The sequence below is a fragment of the Pipistrellus kuhlii genome, unplaced genomic scaffold (assembly GCF_014108245.1).
Source record: "Pipistrellus kuhlii isolate mPipKuh1 unplaced genomic scaffold, mPipKuh1.p scaffold_m20_p_5, whole genome shotgun sequence".
Taxonomy (NCBI): domain Eukaryota; kingdom Metazoa; phylum Chordata; class Mammalia; order Chiroptera; family Vespertilionidae; genus Pipistrellus; species Pipistrellus kuhlii.
Genome location: NW_023425551.1, coordinates 2940338 through 2960698, shown reverse-complemented (window position 1 = coordinate 2960698; position 20361 = coordinate 2940338). Strand labels below are relative to the sequence as shown.

At 39.5% G+C, this 20361-nt stretch overlaps 1 protein-coding gene across 4 annotated transcripts in view; it reads left to right on the top strand.

The window, feature by feature from the left end:
• The first annotated feature begins 540 nt into the window (after positions 1-540).
• The window catches only part of SCAF8 (SR-related CTD associated factor 8), a 57432-nt gene continuing 37611 nt past the window's right edge, over positions 541-20361 (top strand). For 2 of the 4 annotated variants that reach the window (XM_036413828.2, XM_036413834.2), the window contains exons 1-2: positions 550-686; positions 5931-5993. In XM_036413828.2, coding sequence (XP_036269721.1) covers positions 657-686; positions 5931-5993 — 93 coding nt within the window. In that variant the 5' untranslated portion in view covers positions 550-656. Of the gene's footprint in view, positions 687-5930; positions 5994-20361 lie in introns of all 4 variants that reach the window. The other 2 variants (XM_036413832.2, XM_036413830.2) reach the window with 2 other exon arrangements.

Here is a 20361-nt window from a genome sequence, read left to right as displayed (position 1 = left end):
CGGGGGGCGTGGCGCTCGCAGGGGGCGGGGCGCTGCGGGGGGCGGGGCGCGGGCGGTCCCCGGGCCAGGCCTCCGGGAGGCGACGCTCTGGCCGCGCCGCCTCGATGGTCCCGGCGCGGGCGCCGCAGCCACGCGGCCCGGGCGCCAGGGGGCGCGCTGGCGGGCGCCGCGGCGCTCGGAGCTACGCGGCCCGGCTCGCTTCCGCCATATTGGATGCCGCAGCCGCCGCCGCCGCCGCCAGCGCTTCCTCCTCCGTCGTCGCCGTGCGCTGCCGGTTCCTGCGGCCCCAGCGGCGGGAGGTGAAGCCGGAGCCCGCCGGAGGGAGCGGAGGAGGCGGGTGGAGGGTGGAGGGAACGGTCCTCCCGGGGGCGGGGGGAGACCGAGACGGGGGAGCGCGGCGCCGGGCCCAGCCCCTCCCCCGCCGCCGGCCCGCCCAGGCGGCGGCGTTGTGTCCCCGGATCGGCGCTCCGCCCGCCCGCCCGGCGGCCATGCCCGCGCCGCGCGGCCCCTGAGGCGCCTCCCGCCGCCGCCGCGCTCCCTCCGGCCCGGTCCCCGCTGCCGGTCCCCGCCGCCGCCGCCGCCGCCGCCGCCTCGCCCTCCGCGCAGCGCAGCGGCCGCCTCTCCCGCCGCCGGGCTCCGGCCTCCGCGCCGGCAACATGGAGGCCGTGAAGACCTTCAACAGCGAGGTTGGTATCGGCGGGCCCCGGCGCCAGGCTCCCTCCCCGCGCCGGGCCGGGCAGCGGGCGGGCGGCGGGCGGCGGGCGGCGGGCCCAGGCGCCCGGGGGGAGGGGAGGCTCCGGCCCGGAGGGAGGGAGGGAGGGAGGGAGGGAGGGAGGGCCCGGCGCCCTGTGAGTGGCTGCGGCCGGGAGGGAGGCCCCGCAGGCCTCCCCGGAGCCTCCGGGCTGGCCCCGGGCGGTCCCCCTGTCCCCTCCGGGCCTGGCGGGGGGGGGGTCTGAGCTGAAGGCCGGGCCTCCCCGGCCAGAGCCCCCTCCCTCCCCGGGGTCCTCGGCGGGGGCGGGGGTGCAGGGAGGGCGCCCCGGGGTCACCGTGCCCGGCGGGGGTCATGGGGGTGCTGCCGGCTGGGAACTTGGGGGGAAGGGGATTGTGATTTCTTGATTTCTGTTCTTCACCCCTCCGCCTGCTCCTCCTCGCTGCCCCCCTGTCCCCCCCAGAATCAGGAATAAAGACAAATGTGAGGCAGAGGCCTGTGCGGGGAGGGAGGGAGGGAGGGAGGGAGGGGGGGGAGAGGGGAGGGAGGGGAGGGGAGGATTCCCCCGGGCCGGCTCCTTCCCGTGTCAGGCCTCACACCAGGTCTGTGCAAAGCAGGGCTCCGACTGTCCCTGTCCCACTGCCTTTGCCAGCCAGCTTTGGCAATAGTGTGTTTTTAAAAATTGCAAACCTTAAGTAAACATGACGAGCACATGACCACACAACCAGGATCATCCTTAGCCTGTGTGCCTGAAGGCTTAGGGGAGGAGAAATGAATGTCATGTCAACTACGCATGGATTTCACCAACTTTGGATGCGAGGGTGCGAATACCCTGTGCAGCGGTGTGATTAGCAGAGTCTCACCTTTCACGGTGCTGGAGCAGCCGGGATAGGACCGGGAAGGCAGAGCTTTTAAAATCTACTCCGCAATTTTGTTTCTTTCCTTCTATTCGTGTTCCCATCCCCTTCCCGCCTCCCCCCTAAGAATTGGCATCTGGGAGGCCCAGCACGGAGGCTAGGAGTTAGGTGACGCCTGTGAGCTGGGCTCTCCATGTGGGGAGATGGCAGTGGCACGGCTGAATGAAAGCAAGCTTTTTTGGTAAAGGGTTTTCTCCTCCTTGATAAATAACAAGAGCGTGGAATATTTTTTAGAATATATTTATGAATTTATAGCTGATCATTTCGGGCAAATTATGAAATTTGGTTCCATCCCCACAATACTCTATGGTGCTAAAATCCGGAATAATATTTAAGGATACTGTGTTCTAATTCGTTGTTAATAGTTGCACATCTGTGCAGGAGCCCTCCTCCCCTGCCCCCAGCTCCGTGTGGCCTTTTTATTTGCTACATGGAGTGCTACAGCACTAATACAATGTTAGGCTTTATTATTTTTAAAAAATTCTTTGTCTTCCACTGCAGTTATTTGACTTACCCTACCCCATTCCTTTTTGATGGGTGTCTCTCCTGTTTGTCTAGGAGGTTCTTAATATGCGTTCTCTGTGGAAAACAAGATCACTTACGTGGTAGGTAGAAACAGCATAGGATGTGTGATTGATCACAGTAGAGCACGATGGAATAGAAAAGTTTTTTCACTTTAATATTGACATTAAGTTTTAGGGACCTCACCTCTTATGTAATCTTTATAGGACAAGTAAGTCGTATTCCCCTTTTAGTGTATGTAGCACTCATCCCTCTCCCACTATGGGTTTTAAATAACTTAAACAATCTTCACCTCCCTTACTTCCTAATATGCTCAAATTTCACCATGTTTGAAAGTGGGGTTAGCGTACAAGTAGTAGCCATACTACTTACTATAGGTTGAGGAAGGGAAATATATTTGAAGAGGAGCCACAAGAAGAATATGCTTAAACCTTTTTATTTTTTTTGGTTTAAACACAAAATATATAATCTTTTTTTTCCTGATTTTGAATATAGTTTCTGTGAATGTCTTATGATGCTTGCTGATGTGAAAATTTTGTGCAAGTAAGCACATAATGGGAAATAATTCAGTAATAAGTGTTTTCCATTAAATCGTGTTGCAAAGTGCAAAATTAAAAAGAAATCTAAATGATAGGATTAGGAGAAAAGAGGTTTTAGGAGGTTTGCTGTGTTTGGTTTTGAAAGGCATTTACCCTGGGGCTGGGCCCTTCAGCACTGTCTCGGCTCCATTTAAAGGTATCTTTGAAGCACTGAATTGTGAAGAAATTCCATTTGCTTTACAAGGCACCAGAGAGGAGCCCTAAGCATAATGATTAATGTTTGTCAGTGAGATATTTTGATACTTAAAATGTGTAAAATATGAAATGCTTAGCTTTTATGGCTTGCTACTTCTCAGGTTTTTCAAGACTGCCTCTCCAACCCTCCGCCATTGGTTTGAAAACAAGACCATGCCAGAAATTGTAGCCCTGGCTAGTGTGGCTCGGTTGGAGTGTTGCCCAGTGTACTGAAGGGTCATGGGTTCAATTCCAGTCAGGGCACACCTAGGGTTCAGGTGTGGTCACTGCTCAGAGCCCATGCTAGAGGCTGCTGATGGATGCCTGTCTGTCCCTCCCTTCTCCCTCCCTCGTTTCCCTGTTCCTTTCTCCCCCTCTCATTCTCCATTTCTCTCTCTAAAAAAGTAAAATAAAACAAAAAATAACCAACAATAGGTTTTAATCTACAAACAGTGCATGAGTTTCAAGTCTGAAAATCCTTACCTTATGCAGGATATGAATGAGCCATGATTGTCATGCTTCCTCCCTCCCTGCCAATAATTTCTTGGGTTCTGTGAACTCCCCACCCCTGTGTTCAAAATTACTGTCAAAAGATCCTTTATGTGGCATAATTTCTCTTAATTATCACGAGTTAAAGGAGATTTAGGCTCAGAAATTGATATTTAGGTGCCCACTCTGTTAGTTTTGTGGGAAAACTAGAATTTCCACTTAAACATCATGGTGATGAAATAGTTATTGCCATCACCACTAATGTCAATTCTGAAGTGAAAGAAAGACTGTAAGACTTCCTAAGAGGCGATGCTTGCTTGCCTGGGCAGTTAACTCTAGAATTATTATCATTACAAGATAGTGTAGATGTTGATACTCTGAGAGAGTGGCCTTGGCTTATTATGTTTAGTGTTCTCACCTAAGTGGAAAGGGTCTCATTGGTCCTCTTCCATCTGTGGACTGCTTTAGTACCGCAGACAGTCGTTCCTGGATTGCAGGAGCTTTCTGTGAGCTGTAAATTTATACTCTGTCCTTCAGAATGCCGCTGTGCGGAGGCCATTATGGTAAAGCTTGCTTTTGAAAGGGAAAGGAGGATAACAACACATGGCCCTGTGTGTAGAAAAGTATCACTTCACTGGAGGAGGCATTTTATAACGTTGGAACTCCCAATACGTGGGACACAGAGAACCTGTGAGGCATTGGTTATGCTTGGACAAGAAAGTGCATGGTGGGGATTTGGCTTACATGTTGGATATTTTTCCTATTTAAGGACATTAAAAAACAGCACCAATTCCAGTTTCACACTTCAAAAATTAATCAATCTTTAACATAATCAAATACCAGTTAGGTCATCCTCTTTTTTTTAGGTTCTTTGTATAGATACTTGCATTGCTATGGTTGTTTTCCCTCTATGATCCATTCTCTTGCTGCTCTGAATAGGCCGCATGGGAAGGGAAGATCTAGAACCAGATTTGTAGGTATGAGATGCAATTTAATTTGGGGATTTACCTTGGTGGATCAATTCCGAGAGGATTCTAGTGTCTTTTATCATTTTTGGATACCTAAATTCTTTGTGTTTTTGTCCTTAGGATCTTTGGTTAGTGAGATAACTTAACTCTTTAAACTTTTCCAGGACGCAGACTTCCCAGGCATTGTAACACCTTTCTGTGCCTTGTCTTTCATATCAAAACTGAAATCCCACCTTCTTTTAACTCTTATTTCCGATTTTGTATCAAAAATGTTCATTTGCTTAACTATAGGACTTTTTTTTTTTTTTTTTATAATACTCTTTCCACTAATACCTAGGGATAGACATGGATTTGGTAGGAAACAGTGGAAAAGGTAGAGGGAGGAATAAATGTGAACATTTTTAATTTGTGTATTTTCCCCTTTGTTTTTGGTTCAGGAAAGGGAATTTATGTGAAGCAGGTATAAAACACTGCATTTTCTTTAATTTTCATCTACTAAAGATTCTGTTTCTCCTTTTTCTTTCCTATTTTAACTTCCCAGTGGGAGGTTTGGTTAATTGTTATCAATCAGGCCTTTTTTGTTTCTTCTGCCTTGTGAAAATTCCTTAAAGATGTAGCATACTGAATGTTACAGCAGAAGGAAGCCTTCACAAAACCCTCCCTACCCCACTAGTTTTGATCAGGGTTTCTCTGCCTCAGCACTATTGTCATTTTGGACTAGGTAATTGCTTGCTGGGAGGAGCTGTCCTGTGCAGTAACCCTGGGTAGAAGCAGCAATCCTGAGTAGAAGCCAGAAATGTTTCCAGAAATTACAAAATGTCACTTGGAGGATAAAACTGACCTTGGTTGAGGATCACTGACTTAGCTCTCCTTTAAACAGTCTTAAAGCACTCTGTACTTTCCTTTTGGTGATTACTACCTTCCCCCCAGAGTGTAAGCTCCATGAGGGCAGTGACCGCATGTGCTCATTGCTTCATATCCTTCAGACACAGAGGTGCCTTAATACCTGGTGCACACTAAACACAGATTTCTTGAATGAATGGGTGGATGATATACTAGGCAGATGATTGCCCCTGGACCAGGGTAGTTAACACTTCTGAATATTTGTTTTTCCCTCAATAAATTACCGATTTGAGATTGTTTTTAGATTTCCTGTTGGAAGATTCTTAGACTAAATATAAAATTAACATTTTGAAGGGCTTAGTATGTATAAGCATTATTTTGAAGGTCATTTCATGGTATTATAGGACTATGGGAGATTAGATGGACATTTTTATTTTTATATCAAAACTTTGATGTGTTTATAATTTTCACTTTTTACTAAGGGGTAGAGTCTGGCAGGGACTTGGCTTAGAATTAGTGCTCGTACCCAGAATTTCAGATATCTCTTTCTAGGGCCAGTTCCGCTGGTGTTGGACAACTAATTCATTGTGATATGAGAGAATGTAATCAACCTTGACCTTGAACACTGGCTGAGCTCCTAAGCTCTTAAGTGAGCTCAATTTATTCCGGTTTTGTTTTCTCAACATATTTCTCTACTCCTCTCTCTCAGGATTGTGCCTCTACTCCTGCTTGTACAGACTGCTTTTCCAGCAGCATGGACACAAGAAGCATAGTAAGATGATTATAATCCACGTAAGGCAGGTCCTTTGGAAAATACTAGGTTTAGATTGATACTGAAATGATGTCTTGATTATATGGGCAGTACTTGGGAAGCAGAACAAAGCTGGTCACTTAGAATATATTAGTAATTTAAAAGAAAACATGCAGGGAATACGTTTAATTTCTTCACACAAAAATAGCCTAAGTGAAATAGAAATTATTTTAATAGCATAAATTATATATACTCTGGTTGCTTTTATTTGTCTTCTGCTTCACAAAATGTTACTGTATGTTTTCTAAAAAAAAAATTCATTTCCTACTTAATATGACTAAATTGCAATTTAATGGTTGGAAATAAAATACATCTTATATTTTGAGGAAGTTCTTCAAACTATAAGATGACAAATCATTGACAGATGTGCTATAGGAATAGAGAAACAAAATGACTAAGTCAAATATTTGATTTTTAATTACAGAAGAGCAGATTTTGGTAGAGGTATTTTATGATAAATGCTGATGAGATGTTTCTGTAGCCTGTGATTTATCTGAGTTGATACTTTCTCAAGTTTGATTATAAACATGATACATTTGCTTTCCTGATTTTGATTTTATGCATTTATTTTGTCTTTCTAATTCTGCTTTACATGAGTTTCTAATAAGACCATATTTTAAACTCAGGGAAGGGTATTATAAATACGTTATGGTATCTACTATAGGTCAAGATATAGCTTACAAACTTTTACATCTATTTTAGTTAGAATGGGGAATATTGATTATTCATTGTTTTTGTTTTACTTATTTTCACATTTTTAAAAAATTATATGACTATTAAGTTAATGTATTCCAGGTTTTTAAAATAATTCTGCAACTTAATATAGGTTGACTTGAAAGACCTGGGATTTAATTTTTTCATTCATTTGTTCATTCATTTAACCAATATTTAATGGATGTTTACCATGTACCAGATACTTTTCTATCTGCTGGGATAGTGGTAAACAAGATAAGCAAAAGCTTCCCCTCTTGGAGCTTATGTTCTTGTGGTCCTTTGAGTGCAGTGGTCTTGCTGCAGAGCTAGTGAGCCTGGGGAGGCATTACGGACTCCAGTTGGTTCTTTTCAGGGATTGCCTTGGCTGGAACATCTCTCCAGGCTCAGATCCGCCTGGTTTGTCCTCAGCATTTTGCCTTATAGAGTCCACATTGCTCATCTGTTCAAAGTAGAGATTGAGCAAGTAGACTTACTTACACAAGAGTATGGTATGTTTTCAACAATGGCCTAACATGAATTTAAAAATACCTTTGGTATTTTGGAATAACTCTTCCTTATAAATACAGCCAATAAGGATGTTTTCTTTGGTTCCTGAGATATTAGTGTCCACATGTAAATGATTAAAAAATACTTTAAGTGGTGGCCAAACCTTTATGAATTTAGAATAATAAATTAATATTTTTATAATCTTTCCCTTGATGTAAGTAAATGAAAAAAATTGGCTCCCTCCCGCCCTTCCCACACACATTTTCTCAATTTGATTTGATTCCTCAGGGCTTATTTGAATAGCATGCAAATGAAGGAAGAAAAAGTTTGGATCATGTATTTTGCTCTGTAGAACTTGGGAAATGATATGAAGATCTTTTTGTACTGGGTTACAGTATCTGAAAGGTTGACCAGAATAGTATACCTGAAACTAATAACGATTTTATTTGTCAATTATATCTTAATTTTTTTAAAAAATAAGTTGACCAAGTCCTAGTTAATGGCTTTCTTTAATTTAGCAATGTTTTGATACTATCGTTTTATGGCAAAAAAAAAAAATCAATATAGCTATTTACATTTATTGAAATGCTTGAAATTATATTGGTAAAAAGGATGTTGAACAAGTTAAAATTTTTGCAAACCAAAACATTTTATGCAGCAAGTGTTTAATTTCTAGAACCAGCTGCTCACTATGGTGAAAAATATCTGACATATGTATTTTTAAAGTACTTTAAAAAAAAAAAACATTAATAGAAGTGAGCTGCTTTTAAACTCCTCTTTCCCCCACCTTTCTTTGTATTTCAGTACATCTTTGGGATAACCTAGTGAGGAAAGGAGGATAGGTATGACCCCCTTTTTACAAGTGGATAAATTGAGGCCCGCCTACCATTGTGGTTTTACTTGGGAAATGCAGCTTTGTGAGTTTTAGAGCTCAGACTAGAGGCACCCAGGTCTCAAACTCTGATCCAGATGTTTTTCTTATCTTTCCATGTAAAGGATAAGAAAAACCACTTGATTTTTCACAATTTCTTCCTACTGGCAATGTCCAAATATAAGTTAACTATTTTTTTCTCAGTTTTTAAATTTTATTTTTACAACTTCAGATTTACAGAAAAGTTGTAAGAATGATAAAAGAATTTTTGTGTATGCTTCATCCTGATTCCTTAATTATAACCATATATATATATATATATATATATATATATATACACACACACACACACACACACACGTATACACACATACATTTTTTCTTTCTCTCTGTACACTTGCAGGCTTTTTTGGGGGAACATTTTGAGAGTAAATTGCATTCCATGATACCTTTTACTTATAAATAACTTTTCTAAGAAGAAAGACGAAAAAATCACATTGAAAGCATTGTTTCCTCATTAAAAAAACAATAAAGAGGACATTCTCTTATATAATCATTGTATGATGATTAAAATCTGGAAATTAACATTGATACAATGCAATAGTTGCAGACCTTATTCAAATTTCACTAATTGTACCGGTAATATCCTTAACAGAAAGAGGAAATCGTATACTGCACCTTGCATTCATTTGTCTTGTCTAGTGTCCTCTAGTCTAAAGCACCTAGTTATTGGCGTCTTTGTTGTTTATGATCTTACTAGAGGCGCCGTAAGCGAAATCGTGCATGGTGGAATCCCTCGGCCTGGCCGGTGATGGGGGCCATCGGGCTGATTGGGGCTAGCTAGGGAAAGGAACCGCAGGAGGTTGGCTGGCTGCAGGAGTTGGCAGTGGGAGCACACTGAGGCCAGAGGCCAGCTCCTGCGTTGAGCGTCTGTATTCTGGTGGTCAGTGCGTCCTCATAGCAACCAGTTGAAATGGTCGCTTAGGCTTATATGTGTAGACTGGAGGCCTGGTGCACGAAATTTGTGGACGGAGGGGGAGGGTGTCCCTCAGCCCAGCCTGCACCCTCTCCAATCTGGGATCCCTCTCACAGTTCAGGTCTGCTGGCTCCCAACTGCTCACCTGCCTATCCACTTCTGCCTGCCAGCCTGATCACCTCCTAAACACTCCCCTGCCAGCCCAGTTGCCCCTAACTGCCCTCCCCTGCTGGCCTGATCACCCACAACTGCCCTCCCTTGCAGACCTGGTCCCTCTGCTGCTGGCCATCTTGTGGTGGCTATCTTGTGTCCACGGGAGGGCAGCCATATTGTGTGTTGGAGCGATGGTCAATTTGCATATTACTCTTAGTAGATAGGATAGAGGCCTGGTGCACTGGTGGGGACGGTCTGGTTTGCCCTGAAGAGTGTCCCAGATCAGGGTGTGGGTTTCCTCGGGACATGAGGTGGCCTGGGCAAGGGGCCTGTGGTGGTTTGCAGGCTGGCTATGCCTCCCGGCGACTAAGTAAAGGCCCTGTATCTGGGATTTATTTATCTTCTATAATTGAAACTTGTAGCATTGAGCAGAGGCTAGGGTAGGCCAGGGTGGGTGGAAAGCTTGGCTTCCTGCATGGCCAGGGAAACCCAAGCCCCCTGCTTGCTCTGTGGCTGCAGCAATTTTGGCTGAGTTTACTCCTGATTGGCTTGGTGTAGCAGAGGTACGGTCAATTTGCATATTACTCTTATTAGGATAGATACATTGAGAACGGGCCATTTATTTTTAGAATTCCCTTAATATGGATTTGCTTGCTGTTACCGTATTTTTCGGACCATAAGACACACTTTTTTCCCCCCAGAAGTGGGGGGGAAAAGTCCCTGCGTCTTATGGTCCAAATATAGCCTACACATATACTTTTAAAAAAAAGTTTTTTTACTTGCCTTGCTCTGTGTGGTCTCTGTGTGCTTGCCCGGCTCTAAAATGGTTCTAAATGCTGCTGTTTACTTTACAGGGTTGATTACATGTGTTTATGACTGTGATGTTGGGTTTTAATGCACATAAAATATTTTAGGACACTATTTGTTTCAGAATCTTTTTTTCTTCATTTCCCTTCTCTAAAAACTGGTGCATCTTATGGTCCGGAGCGTCTTATGGTCCGAAAAATACGGTACTTCCTGGTTAGGTTTAGATTATGCATTTGGCAGAAATATTCCAGAAATGATGTGTCCTCTGGAAGTACATGAAGTCTATTTATCTCATTAATGGGAATGCTAACTTTTTTCTGCATCTTTTCTCCATTGTAAAGTTATTCTTTTCTCCTTGGTAACAAATACGTTACGGGGAGATATTTTGAAACTATGCAGATGCCCTGCTACTCATTAAACTTGCATCCATTTGTTTTAGCATCCATTTAGTTCTTCCCTGAATCAGTTATTACTAAGATGGTTGCCAAATAGTGATTTTCTATGTCTGTTCTTTATGTACTACCGTATTTCCCCGAAAATAAGACATCCTCCAAAAATAAGACCTAGCGCATGGAAAGATAAGACATCCCCTGAAAATAAGACCTAGCGCAACTTTGGGAGAAAAAATTAATATAAGACTCTGTCTTATTTTTGGGGAAACAGGGTAGTAGTTGACATTTTGTAAGAACCTTTCTCCTCATGTATGTATGTATGTATGTATGTATGTATACATGTAGTATGAACTTATGGATTCCTTTTTATTCATTGGAGTATTTTTATGCTTAGATTACCTCGTTTTGACCAGTTAGAGCTCCTTCAAGCTGACTCCTATGTTTTTTATTTGACATGCTCATTATTTTTTGAGCACCCCCTTACGTCCTTGAATAATAAGATATTCCCATCCCAGCCCTGGAATCAGCCATTTCTACAAGGAGCTCTAATTTCTTCTAATAGATATCTACTAACAGATTGAGCTGAAAATTATATATTTTTATATTTATACATAATTTTTTCTTTACCTAAAAAGCCATTGAGTTCACCCTGATGATATCTTCAATTCCATTCTAACATCGAAGGGTTCATTCTAAATGTTATTTGATCAATCATAAGGTACATGAAAGTAGTTTCAGAGTTGCTAAACCATATGTCTGTGAAAACAAACTTTTAGCCCTAGCTGGTTTGGCTCATTGGATAGAGTGTTGGCCTGTGGAATGAATGGTTTTGGGTTCAATTCCAGCCAAAGACATGTGCCTGGGTTGCAGGCTCAATCCCCAGTAGAGGGCGTACAGGAGGCAGCCTATCAATGATTCTCTGTCATCATTGATCTATCTCCCTTTCCCTTCCTCTCTGAAATCAATAAAGAAATATATTTTTTTTAAAAGAAAACCTTAAAAAAATGAGAAAGGAAAAGAAAAAAACAAAAAAAACCCTTTAACCAAATTTAATATTTGTTTGTAGTTAATTTCTTATTTAGCCTTAGGGTACATGGTCAAAATACTTTGTTCAATCATTGCTTGGTCAGTTTTTCCCTAAATGTAGTTTCATTCATTTAAAATATAATTAGGTTCAGTTTCTTCCTATTTGTATTAATTTTGTTTTCTCTTTTTGTTGTTGTTAGTTTTTAGTATGTAAAACATTAAACATAAGGTAACTTTAATACTCCTTTACTTTTTATTAGCTTCAGCTTCATAACCACTTAATGCTTTGGATAAATAATTTTTTCTTAACATTCTTAAATATCAAATAAGCCCAATCCTAGCTGGTTTGGCTCAGTGGATAGAGTGTCGGCTTGTGGCCCGTAGCGTCCCAGGTTCGATTCCAGTCAGGGTCACGTGCCTTGGTTGTGGGCACATCCCCAGTGTGGGGTGTGCAGGCGGCAGCTGATCTATTTTTCTCTCTCATTGATGTTTCTGATTCTCTATCCGCCCTTCCTCTCTGTGGGGGAGCAATGTACTATATTTTTTTAAAAATCAAATAAGCCCAAACTTCAGAAGTTTAGATGTAGAGAAAGTTACCGTAGATCTATTTCTAATGGCACAGTTTCAAATCATGGATGGAAGAAAGTGTGAATTCAAAAGCTTTCTTCTCTTGGTGAATGGAATCTTTCTTCATAGGGGTCAGTATACTCTGTAGAGGACGAGATAGTAAATATTTTAGGTTTTGTGGATCACTTAAGGTATTTTTTGCATAGTCTTCCCAGTCACAATTCTTTGTAGGCTTGAGGGCCTACAAAAATAGGGCACAGGTCATACTTTACTGGCCCCTGCTACAAACTTTGAAACCTGAGAACTTGAATTTATAGCATGCTACTTATAAATCAGAATTAAACTTGAGCATGAAATTATATTCTTTGTAGGCCTTATAAGGCTTATTTTAACATTAAAAACAAAACAACTTAAAAAGGCTGCATTAGTGAGAATATTCATTCAACAAATTTCTTGAGCACTTAACCACTATGTGCAGACACTATTATAGTTTCTAGAATTTTAACAGTGTGCAAAACAGATTTTTAAAAAGATGCAAAGAAACCTTGCCCTCATGGAGTTTACATTCACTTTTTGTGTGTGGGTATGAACTGGAAATGCATGTTTTCTTGTTCATTTAGTGACATTTTATCTACCAAACATTGTTTCCATGATAATTGAGAGTGAGCATTTTTTTTCTTGAAACCTTGATAAAATATACAGCAAAAGGGGTGAACCTAAAAATTTTGCTTATTGCTTCCCATCTCTTGTGTGAAGCAAGTTTTGTTTGAAAATGATTCTCAGTCATAAAGCTTTCAATGTGTAGCTGTACTAATTCAGTAAAGGATGGCAATGAAGTAAAACCTTATTATTTGGGACAAAGGACCCATACTTAATTTAGTAATAAGTACTTGTGTATTATACGACCTTTAAAAAATATTATCCAAGTATGTAATAGTAATTCAACTAATCTTTCTTTAAGGTTTTAATGAATGAATGAGAATGAGAATGCTTCTTAAAATACTTGCTTATGTAGTTTCTTGAAATAGGGAGAAAGTCTCCTGATAATATTTATCTAATTAAAGCTCAAGAACTACGTGCAAGTTACCTGTTTTGTTCCTGTCTAAATATCAACACTGCTGGTAAAAATAAGTTTTACTGTTAGATGTTTGTTGCTGAATGGTTTATATCTATCCGAGTAGTTTTTCTATAAGTGTTTAATAAACCAGTAAGTACCTTTTAATTCTTTAATTTTTTGGTAAAACTTTATTGAGATGTGAATAACTGCTTTTGTAAGGGCTATTAACATCTTTGGCTTTTTTTACACCAAGAAGAGTGTCTTTTTTTGTTTTGTTTACTCCTCACCAAGGATATTTTTCTATTGATTTAGAGAGAGAGAGAGAAACATTGATACGTCGATGTGAGAGAGACACATGAATGGGTTGCCTCCAGCATGTACCCTGTGACCGGTCCTGGGAACTGAACTCATGACCCTTAGATGTTCGGGCTGATTCTCTTACTACCTAGACACATGGGCCAAGGCAGAAAAGTGGTTTTTAATGCAGGAGCAACTAGTGATTGGAAAGAATGCTAGCAAGTATTTGCTGATTGAGTGTTATTTATTAGAGGCCCGGAACACAAAAATTTGTGCACTTGGGGGGTCCCTCAGCCTGGTCTGTGCACTCTTGCAGTCTGGAGTTCTTTGGGGATGTCTGCCTGCTGGCTTAGGCTCGTTCCCTGTGGGGAGCCGGCCTGAGCCGGCAGTCAGACATCCCTTTCATAGTCCAAGAGCCCCTCCTTATCACCTGCCTGCTCGCTGTTCCTTGGTGCGGCCTCAGAGGCGGGAGAGGCTCCTGCCACTGCTGCTGCACTTGCCCGGCTTCTGGCTCAGCAGTGCTCTCTGTGGGAGCGCATTGACCACCAGGGGCAGCTCCTGCATTGAGCGTCTGTCCCCTGGTGGTCAGTGCGCATCATAGTGGCTGGCCATTCATTCGATTTGCATGTTACCTTTTATTATATCTGATGATGTGTACTATCAGACATTGTATTCTGCAGAGTGGTTGCCAACCTTAATTAGCTACCTACCTCCTTTTCCTCAGCTCATTTCCTAATGGGATGGGTTGGCAGTGAATTACCATAGAATTTGGAGAAGGTAATGTGATGAATATTATGAAACAAAGAATAATGATGTAGCCATTGTACATGCTGTGTGTATGCTTTTCTGTGTGTATCCTGATGTATATACAGCATGAAGAAAGAGGCATTGAATGAGGCAAAGGATAAAGATCATTTCCAAGTAAATGTCACCGGGTAGGAGATAGGGTCATGAAGAGTGACTGAATTAAGCAAGGATTTTCTGATGGAGGGCCTTTGTGTACTATACACAAGACCTCATTTCTAATCAAAAGTGAATGGAGATTCTGAAAGATTTTAAATAAAAGTCCAAGTTTTATATTTGTGTTTTACAAAGGTGATTGGTATCTTTGTAGAACAAGACATATGAATGAGGTTGAGGGAGAAGGAAGGTTAAATTAGTATAGAGGAGAAGAAGGGGAGAATGCAAGAGAAGTTTACTAATAATAGAGAACTGGATATGAGGAAGAGGTCAGTGGTACCAGGTCTTTGGCTAAGGGACCAGATATTAGATGCAATTGTATAGTACCAATCCAATCACTAAGATGGGCCAATTAGGATGAGCAAGAAAACTTGAGTGGAAATAATTTGGTGGGTTGGGTAGAATGGGGGATATATATATATATATATTTTTTTTTAGAATAAAAGAAAGATCTTAAATTTAGAAGGAGAGTTGAAATCACTCATATCTCCACCATCCAAAGACACTGACTATTTTGTTGACTACGGCAGTAGTGTTGTACTTGAAGATTTGGTGTCTGTGGGACATTAAGGTGGAGATATCCAGCTGGATATATATAGGTCAGGCACCTAGGAAAAATAGACTTGAGATGAAGATTTAGGAGAGTACAATTGTCTAGAGAAGTGATGAAGAGAATGAAGCTTAGGGTAAAATCTTGTAGATTTTTATATCTTCATTCACTGCCCCCCTCCCCCGAAGACTCTGGCCCCTTTTCCCTATCATTGTATTTATGAATACAAGGAGATTTAAAAGCAACTCCATGGGATATGCTTGCTTTAAATTCTGCTTATGCAACCAGACGTTCCTGTGTGTAATTAAAATTTAAGTATTAAATTGAATGATCTATGAATAAAATTAAATATTTAAATTTTGTTTAATGAGATTTTAACAGGATTTCTTAACATTAAGCCTGCTCATATTATTCAGCATTTTGTTAGCTCCTCATAGTCACATAATGCTTTATCTTAAATCTTCTACAGTAACTGCTTTATTGTGAACATGGAATTGTGGATTTAAAGGCTATATTATTAGAAATAGAACCCATGTTTATTTGAGAAATTCCCTCTAGTATGGTTTGTGGGGATTGGTTATGAGAGGATTTATAAGTGAATTATTCTTCCTCTTGTTCTCATTTGGCCATTTTACAGTTATTAGTATTTCTAAAATTAAGAGGAGGTAAATTTAAACATTTTTTTCATTTTGATGATGTTTAAAAAAGACATAGGAAAGAATTTAAATTAAGTGAAGATTAATTGCTTGGATCCCAGGGAAAATTTAAACTGAAAAGTCATTTTATATGAGTTTATGTGTATATATTTTGTTTTCTCATGGAGAATCATTTCTGTTCCCTTTAGATTTAGAATAGGGTAGCAGAGACTGTTACAGTTATGTTATGCATTGTATCTATAGGAAGAGCTTAAGTTTGTGGTTCTGGATTGGGTTTCTTGTTTATTTCCATGCTTAATTTTGCTTCCAAGAAATTACAAATTTTAGACCTGAAAGACTTGTGATAGTATATCATTTAACCGACTCATTTTACGGGTGAAGAATCAAGTTTTTGATAAAACTTGTGTAGAATCACAGCTTATCAGAGGCATGTACTTAAGTGTCAAATAAGGAGAAATTTCTCTGTGTGTCTTGGTTCATTCTAATTTTCATTTTCTCCATATGGATTTTTTTGGAATGAGAATTTGGTAGTGTTTGTGTTGGAGGTGGAAGTGTGCAAATTGGTGATTATTAGTAGTGATTATTGGAGATTATCGTTTCATGCTAATGCTGGCCAAGATAAGAAACAAGCTGCAGTACTGCCACTCTTGTTCATAAAATAGGCTGCCATATACAAAAGCATGTATTTCTTGGCAGGGAGACCTTGAATAGTAACATCACTTAGCCAGCATTTTTCTAGCAACTCAAAAACAGCCTTTGGTTACAAAGCTCATGTTCCTCAATCGAAGGATGTGTGCAGTTACTCTATAATATAAGCCTGTATCCTTAGCATGTTTCTAATATTCACATCGTAATGATGGTGGCTACTTGGTAACTACCTCCTTTAGATTTCCATGGATTACTGTTTAGAAGGCTCCTGGTGCAGGTATATTAAAGTACATATGACAAGGCAACAATATTAATGTGGTTACTATGGAAGTAAGATGTGATAGGTTACAATTGGCAAGAAAGAAGGTAGTTTTTCATTTAAAAAAATGGGATTAGACAGAATTAACTCTAGGATCTCTTAAATGTTAACCCCGATGAACAAGTTTTCCAATTTTTCTTAGTTTTAGTTATTCATTTTAAATATAGAGATATATTGATGCCTTCCCTGACTGTCATATTTGATTTAAATATTTAAAATATTGGCTGGTTTTAAAATATTAAAAAATGGTTTGAATACATAAAATAATAAAATAATCTTATAAAGTATTTGGGAAGCTAAAGAGTAGTAGTTCTAATATTCTTAGTTTTTAAAAATTTTTGTTCTCTAAAATAGTTTTCTTAAAGAAAACAAAAGAATAAGAAGTAAAGGTAGCTTTAAAAAAAGGCTGCAACTGGGAACTTTCGGTGTCATTGTGAATATCTCGTGTTATCCTAAAAGATATCTCCATTTACAACATACTTAATAATACTGGATAAAATTATGGAGATTATGAGTATAAAAGAAAGTACTAGATTATGTTCAGCATATTTTTCAAGTTGGAAAATTAGTTGAACAAAACTTTTCAGCAGCAGAAAGTAACAAAATACAAACCATCATGTATTTTATATCAATAACATTAGTCGACATGAGAATTGGTTTACTAAATTCAGGGCTTTTAAGAAAATCAATTTTAGACAGTTATGAAGAAGATAATTTTTGCTTAAGAATATACATTTAGAGTATCTATTTCAGGTATACACATATTTATAATATATATATATATGTACATAACTGCATATAGAAAGGCTTAAAGGCAGACAGTCTTACCAGCCTTTTAGCAGTGATTATTTCTTAAGAGATGTAGAAGGGGTGCAGTGAATGAGAGCTTTCAATATTTATAATTTTTCACAGTCAGCATTTATTACCATATTGCTTTTCTAATATGTCCCTCAAACCCAAAATACCAGTTGTCTTAGCTTTTGGGAGAGTGATGGAGTTGGCCTATTTTAATATTATTTGAATTTAATCCTTTCGATAAAGTGAGTTTCCTTGTTAAAGGTTGGAAAACTGAAACCTGTTTGAGGATTGCTTAAAATTTATATTTAAAATAAATGTACTTAGCTGTTAACTTAATCAGTAGACATATTAAGTTTCATAATTGATGTTTTACAGTTTTCCTGGTTATTACTTAGGTTGATACTATTACATGGTATGTCTCCATGGTTATCTGTGGACTTTTTTTGGAAAATGTGTGTTTGGTAGCCAGAACTGAGCTTGAGACATGGTTTTGTAGCTTATCAACAATTTGAATTTAGGGAAGTCACTTAGCCTAGGTTTTTATATATTTATAAAATGAGAATAATAAAAGTCTTATTGGGCCATTCTGAAGGTAAAAGTGATACAGCATTTGTGATAGTGCTTAATCACTGACATAGTGCTATAGACATGAAAAACGTTACTATTATGTATGCTACAGTGTCTTTTTAGTCTTTGTAGTTATTGCTCTTATTTCTGAAATGTGTTTACCCTAAGGCCCAACAGTCTCTTCTTGTTCTATTTATAGTCTCTCTGACACTTGGTCTTCAGTATTTTATTCTGTCTCTTCAACTGTTGTCTCTTTAGGGATGACCTGTATTTTGGCTTTTCTCTTCTGGGATTCAGTCTCATATGTTCTAGGCATTTTGTATATATTTGTTCGTGAAATAGGATCCTATTCTTGTCTTTCTTTCCCAAACTTCTTACTTTTAGATTATGTTAGTAAAATCATGTTCCCAAACACATTGAAAACTTGGGTGCCTCCCTCTTGTCTATATCTTTTCAGTCATAGAATTCAGTGATTTATACTAAAGATGTTTTGCATCCTTCCTTTCCATTTTATTCTCAATCCTAAATAATAAAAATAAATATTGATACTTTAGCATTGTCCTCACCACTTTCCCCTTGCTATAAATATGTTTATCATATGCATTGTTTATATGCAACACTATGAAACAGGACTATTTATTGTAAGCAGAGCTCTGCACTATATATTCCTGTCTGTGTGTCTTGTTACGGGTACTTAGTGACAGCATTCTGTTGAGATTTTAATGCTTTCCCATTAGGAAATAGCCACTTCTCCAATCCTTTTTGAAAAGTACTGTTCCTACCCTGTTTCCCTGAAAATGAGGCAGTGTCTTATATTTTTCTCCTAAAGTTGCGCTAGGTCTTATTTTCAGGGGATGTCTTATTTTCGGGGAAACACGGTAAAGAGAGATTTACTCATGAGAGTGTTACATATGTCAATAGTGTGGAAGCAGAATCACAGCTGTACAGAATCAAGTTTGTCCATTTTACTTCCGTTTTTTTAATTAAATCTTTTCTCTGTTGTTCCCAAATAGATGTACATTTCATTTGTCTGACTACTTCCCCCAGAAGCATTTTTAGTTTTATTTTGGCATTAAATTATGACATATGTTCTTGTTTTCATGAGGCAAAGTCTTAAATGTTTAAAATGCCATTTTATTAGTATATTGTTTCTCCGTTAAATGCCATATGGGACGAGAGGGGAGAAAAACAAATATGTTAATCCACTAATAGTTAAGGAAATTGTTTCCTCATACACCAACTTTTTAATATACACACTTCAAATTAGCGTCTCCTTAAAATTATCTGTGATTACATTTTAGACACCTCCTACTGGGGATCTGCAACCCGGACATGTGCCCTGACTGGGAATTGAACCAAGAACTCTTGGTTCATGGGTCAGTGTTCAACCACTGAGCCACATCAGCCAGGCTGTTCTGTTTTATTTTAATTGGGCTAGCATTACCTTGAGAAAGTACTAATCTAGTGGGTTAGTTAGGTTATGGTTTGATAAAAAGTAAAAGACCATTCTAGGGGGAGAGAATAGAAATAGAAAAGTAGGACTTTTGTTTTTTTTTAATTTTAAGGAAATATCCTATGTCTAATAAGTTATATGCAGTTGTTATAACTGATATTTCTGAATATTTTTCTGGTCTTAGTTTGCACTTAATTCATACATATATAATTACATATATAATTAGTTGTAATTACTGCAAATATTTTATATTTGTTATGTAACGTTTTAGACATTTTCTTACTTGTGCATTAACAATAAATTTCTATTAGTATACCTTAAAAACCTCTCTTTCTGGACTTTTAAAAAACTGTCATATAATGTGTTATATGAAAATAATCATGATAGGTTATCTTGTCCATTTACTTAAAATATATCGTCACTAGTGACGTTTTTATACCTCTTGTGTTAGCAGTATGCTACATTTTTCATTGGTACTGTAATTTTTTTAAGTTCTATTTCTACTTTTATTTTGTAGTTTCTTTTTCTCTGCTGAAACTTCTTTGCATTTATTTCAACAGTTTTTCTTTTTTACCTTATTGAGGATGATTTTAACTTTTAAGTCTTTAACAGATAACATCAGTCTCATCATGGGGTTGGTATCTGTTATCTTTTCCCATGAGCAGTGTGGACAGATTTTCCATGTGTGTGTTGTTGCCTTTTTTGTAATTGTCCCAGTTTCAGAGCATTTATTTTGCTATTTAGATGTGCCTGGCACATGCGCCCCTCAGGGGTTAATCTCTGGGCACTGGGTTCACATAGGTTTTAGTTCTCGAACCTTTGCTGCTGGGCTTCTTTAGGTCTCTCATGAGGGGTCCCATTCCAGAGATGAGCCCAGGATCTGTTAGTTCACACACGGAATTAGAGGAGCATCTTCTCCAGGGTCCTCAGGGCTCCCCCAGACTGTGTCCAGGTCCCAGGGCTTCCTTTTCCTGCTTCCTCTTTCTGGAGACGGCTCTTCTCTTGGGGTTTTAGATAGAGTTTTATTTCAAA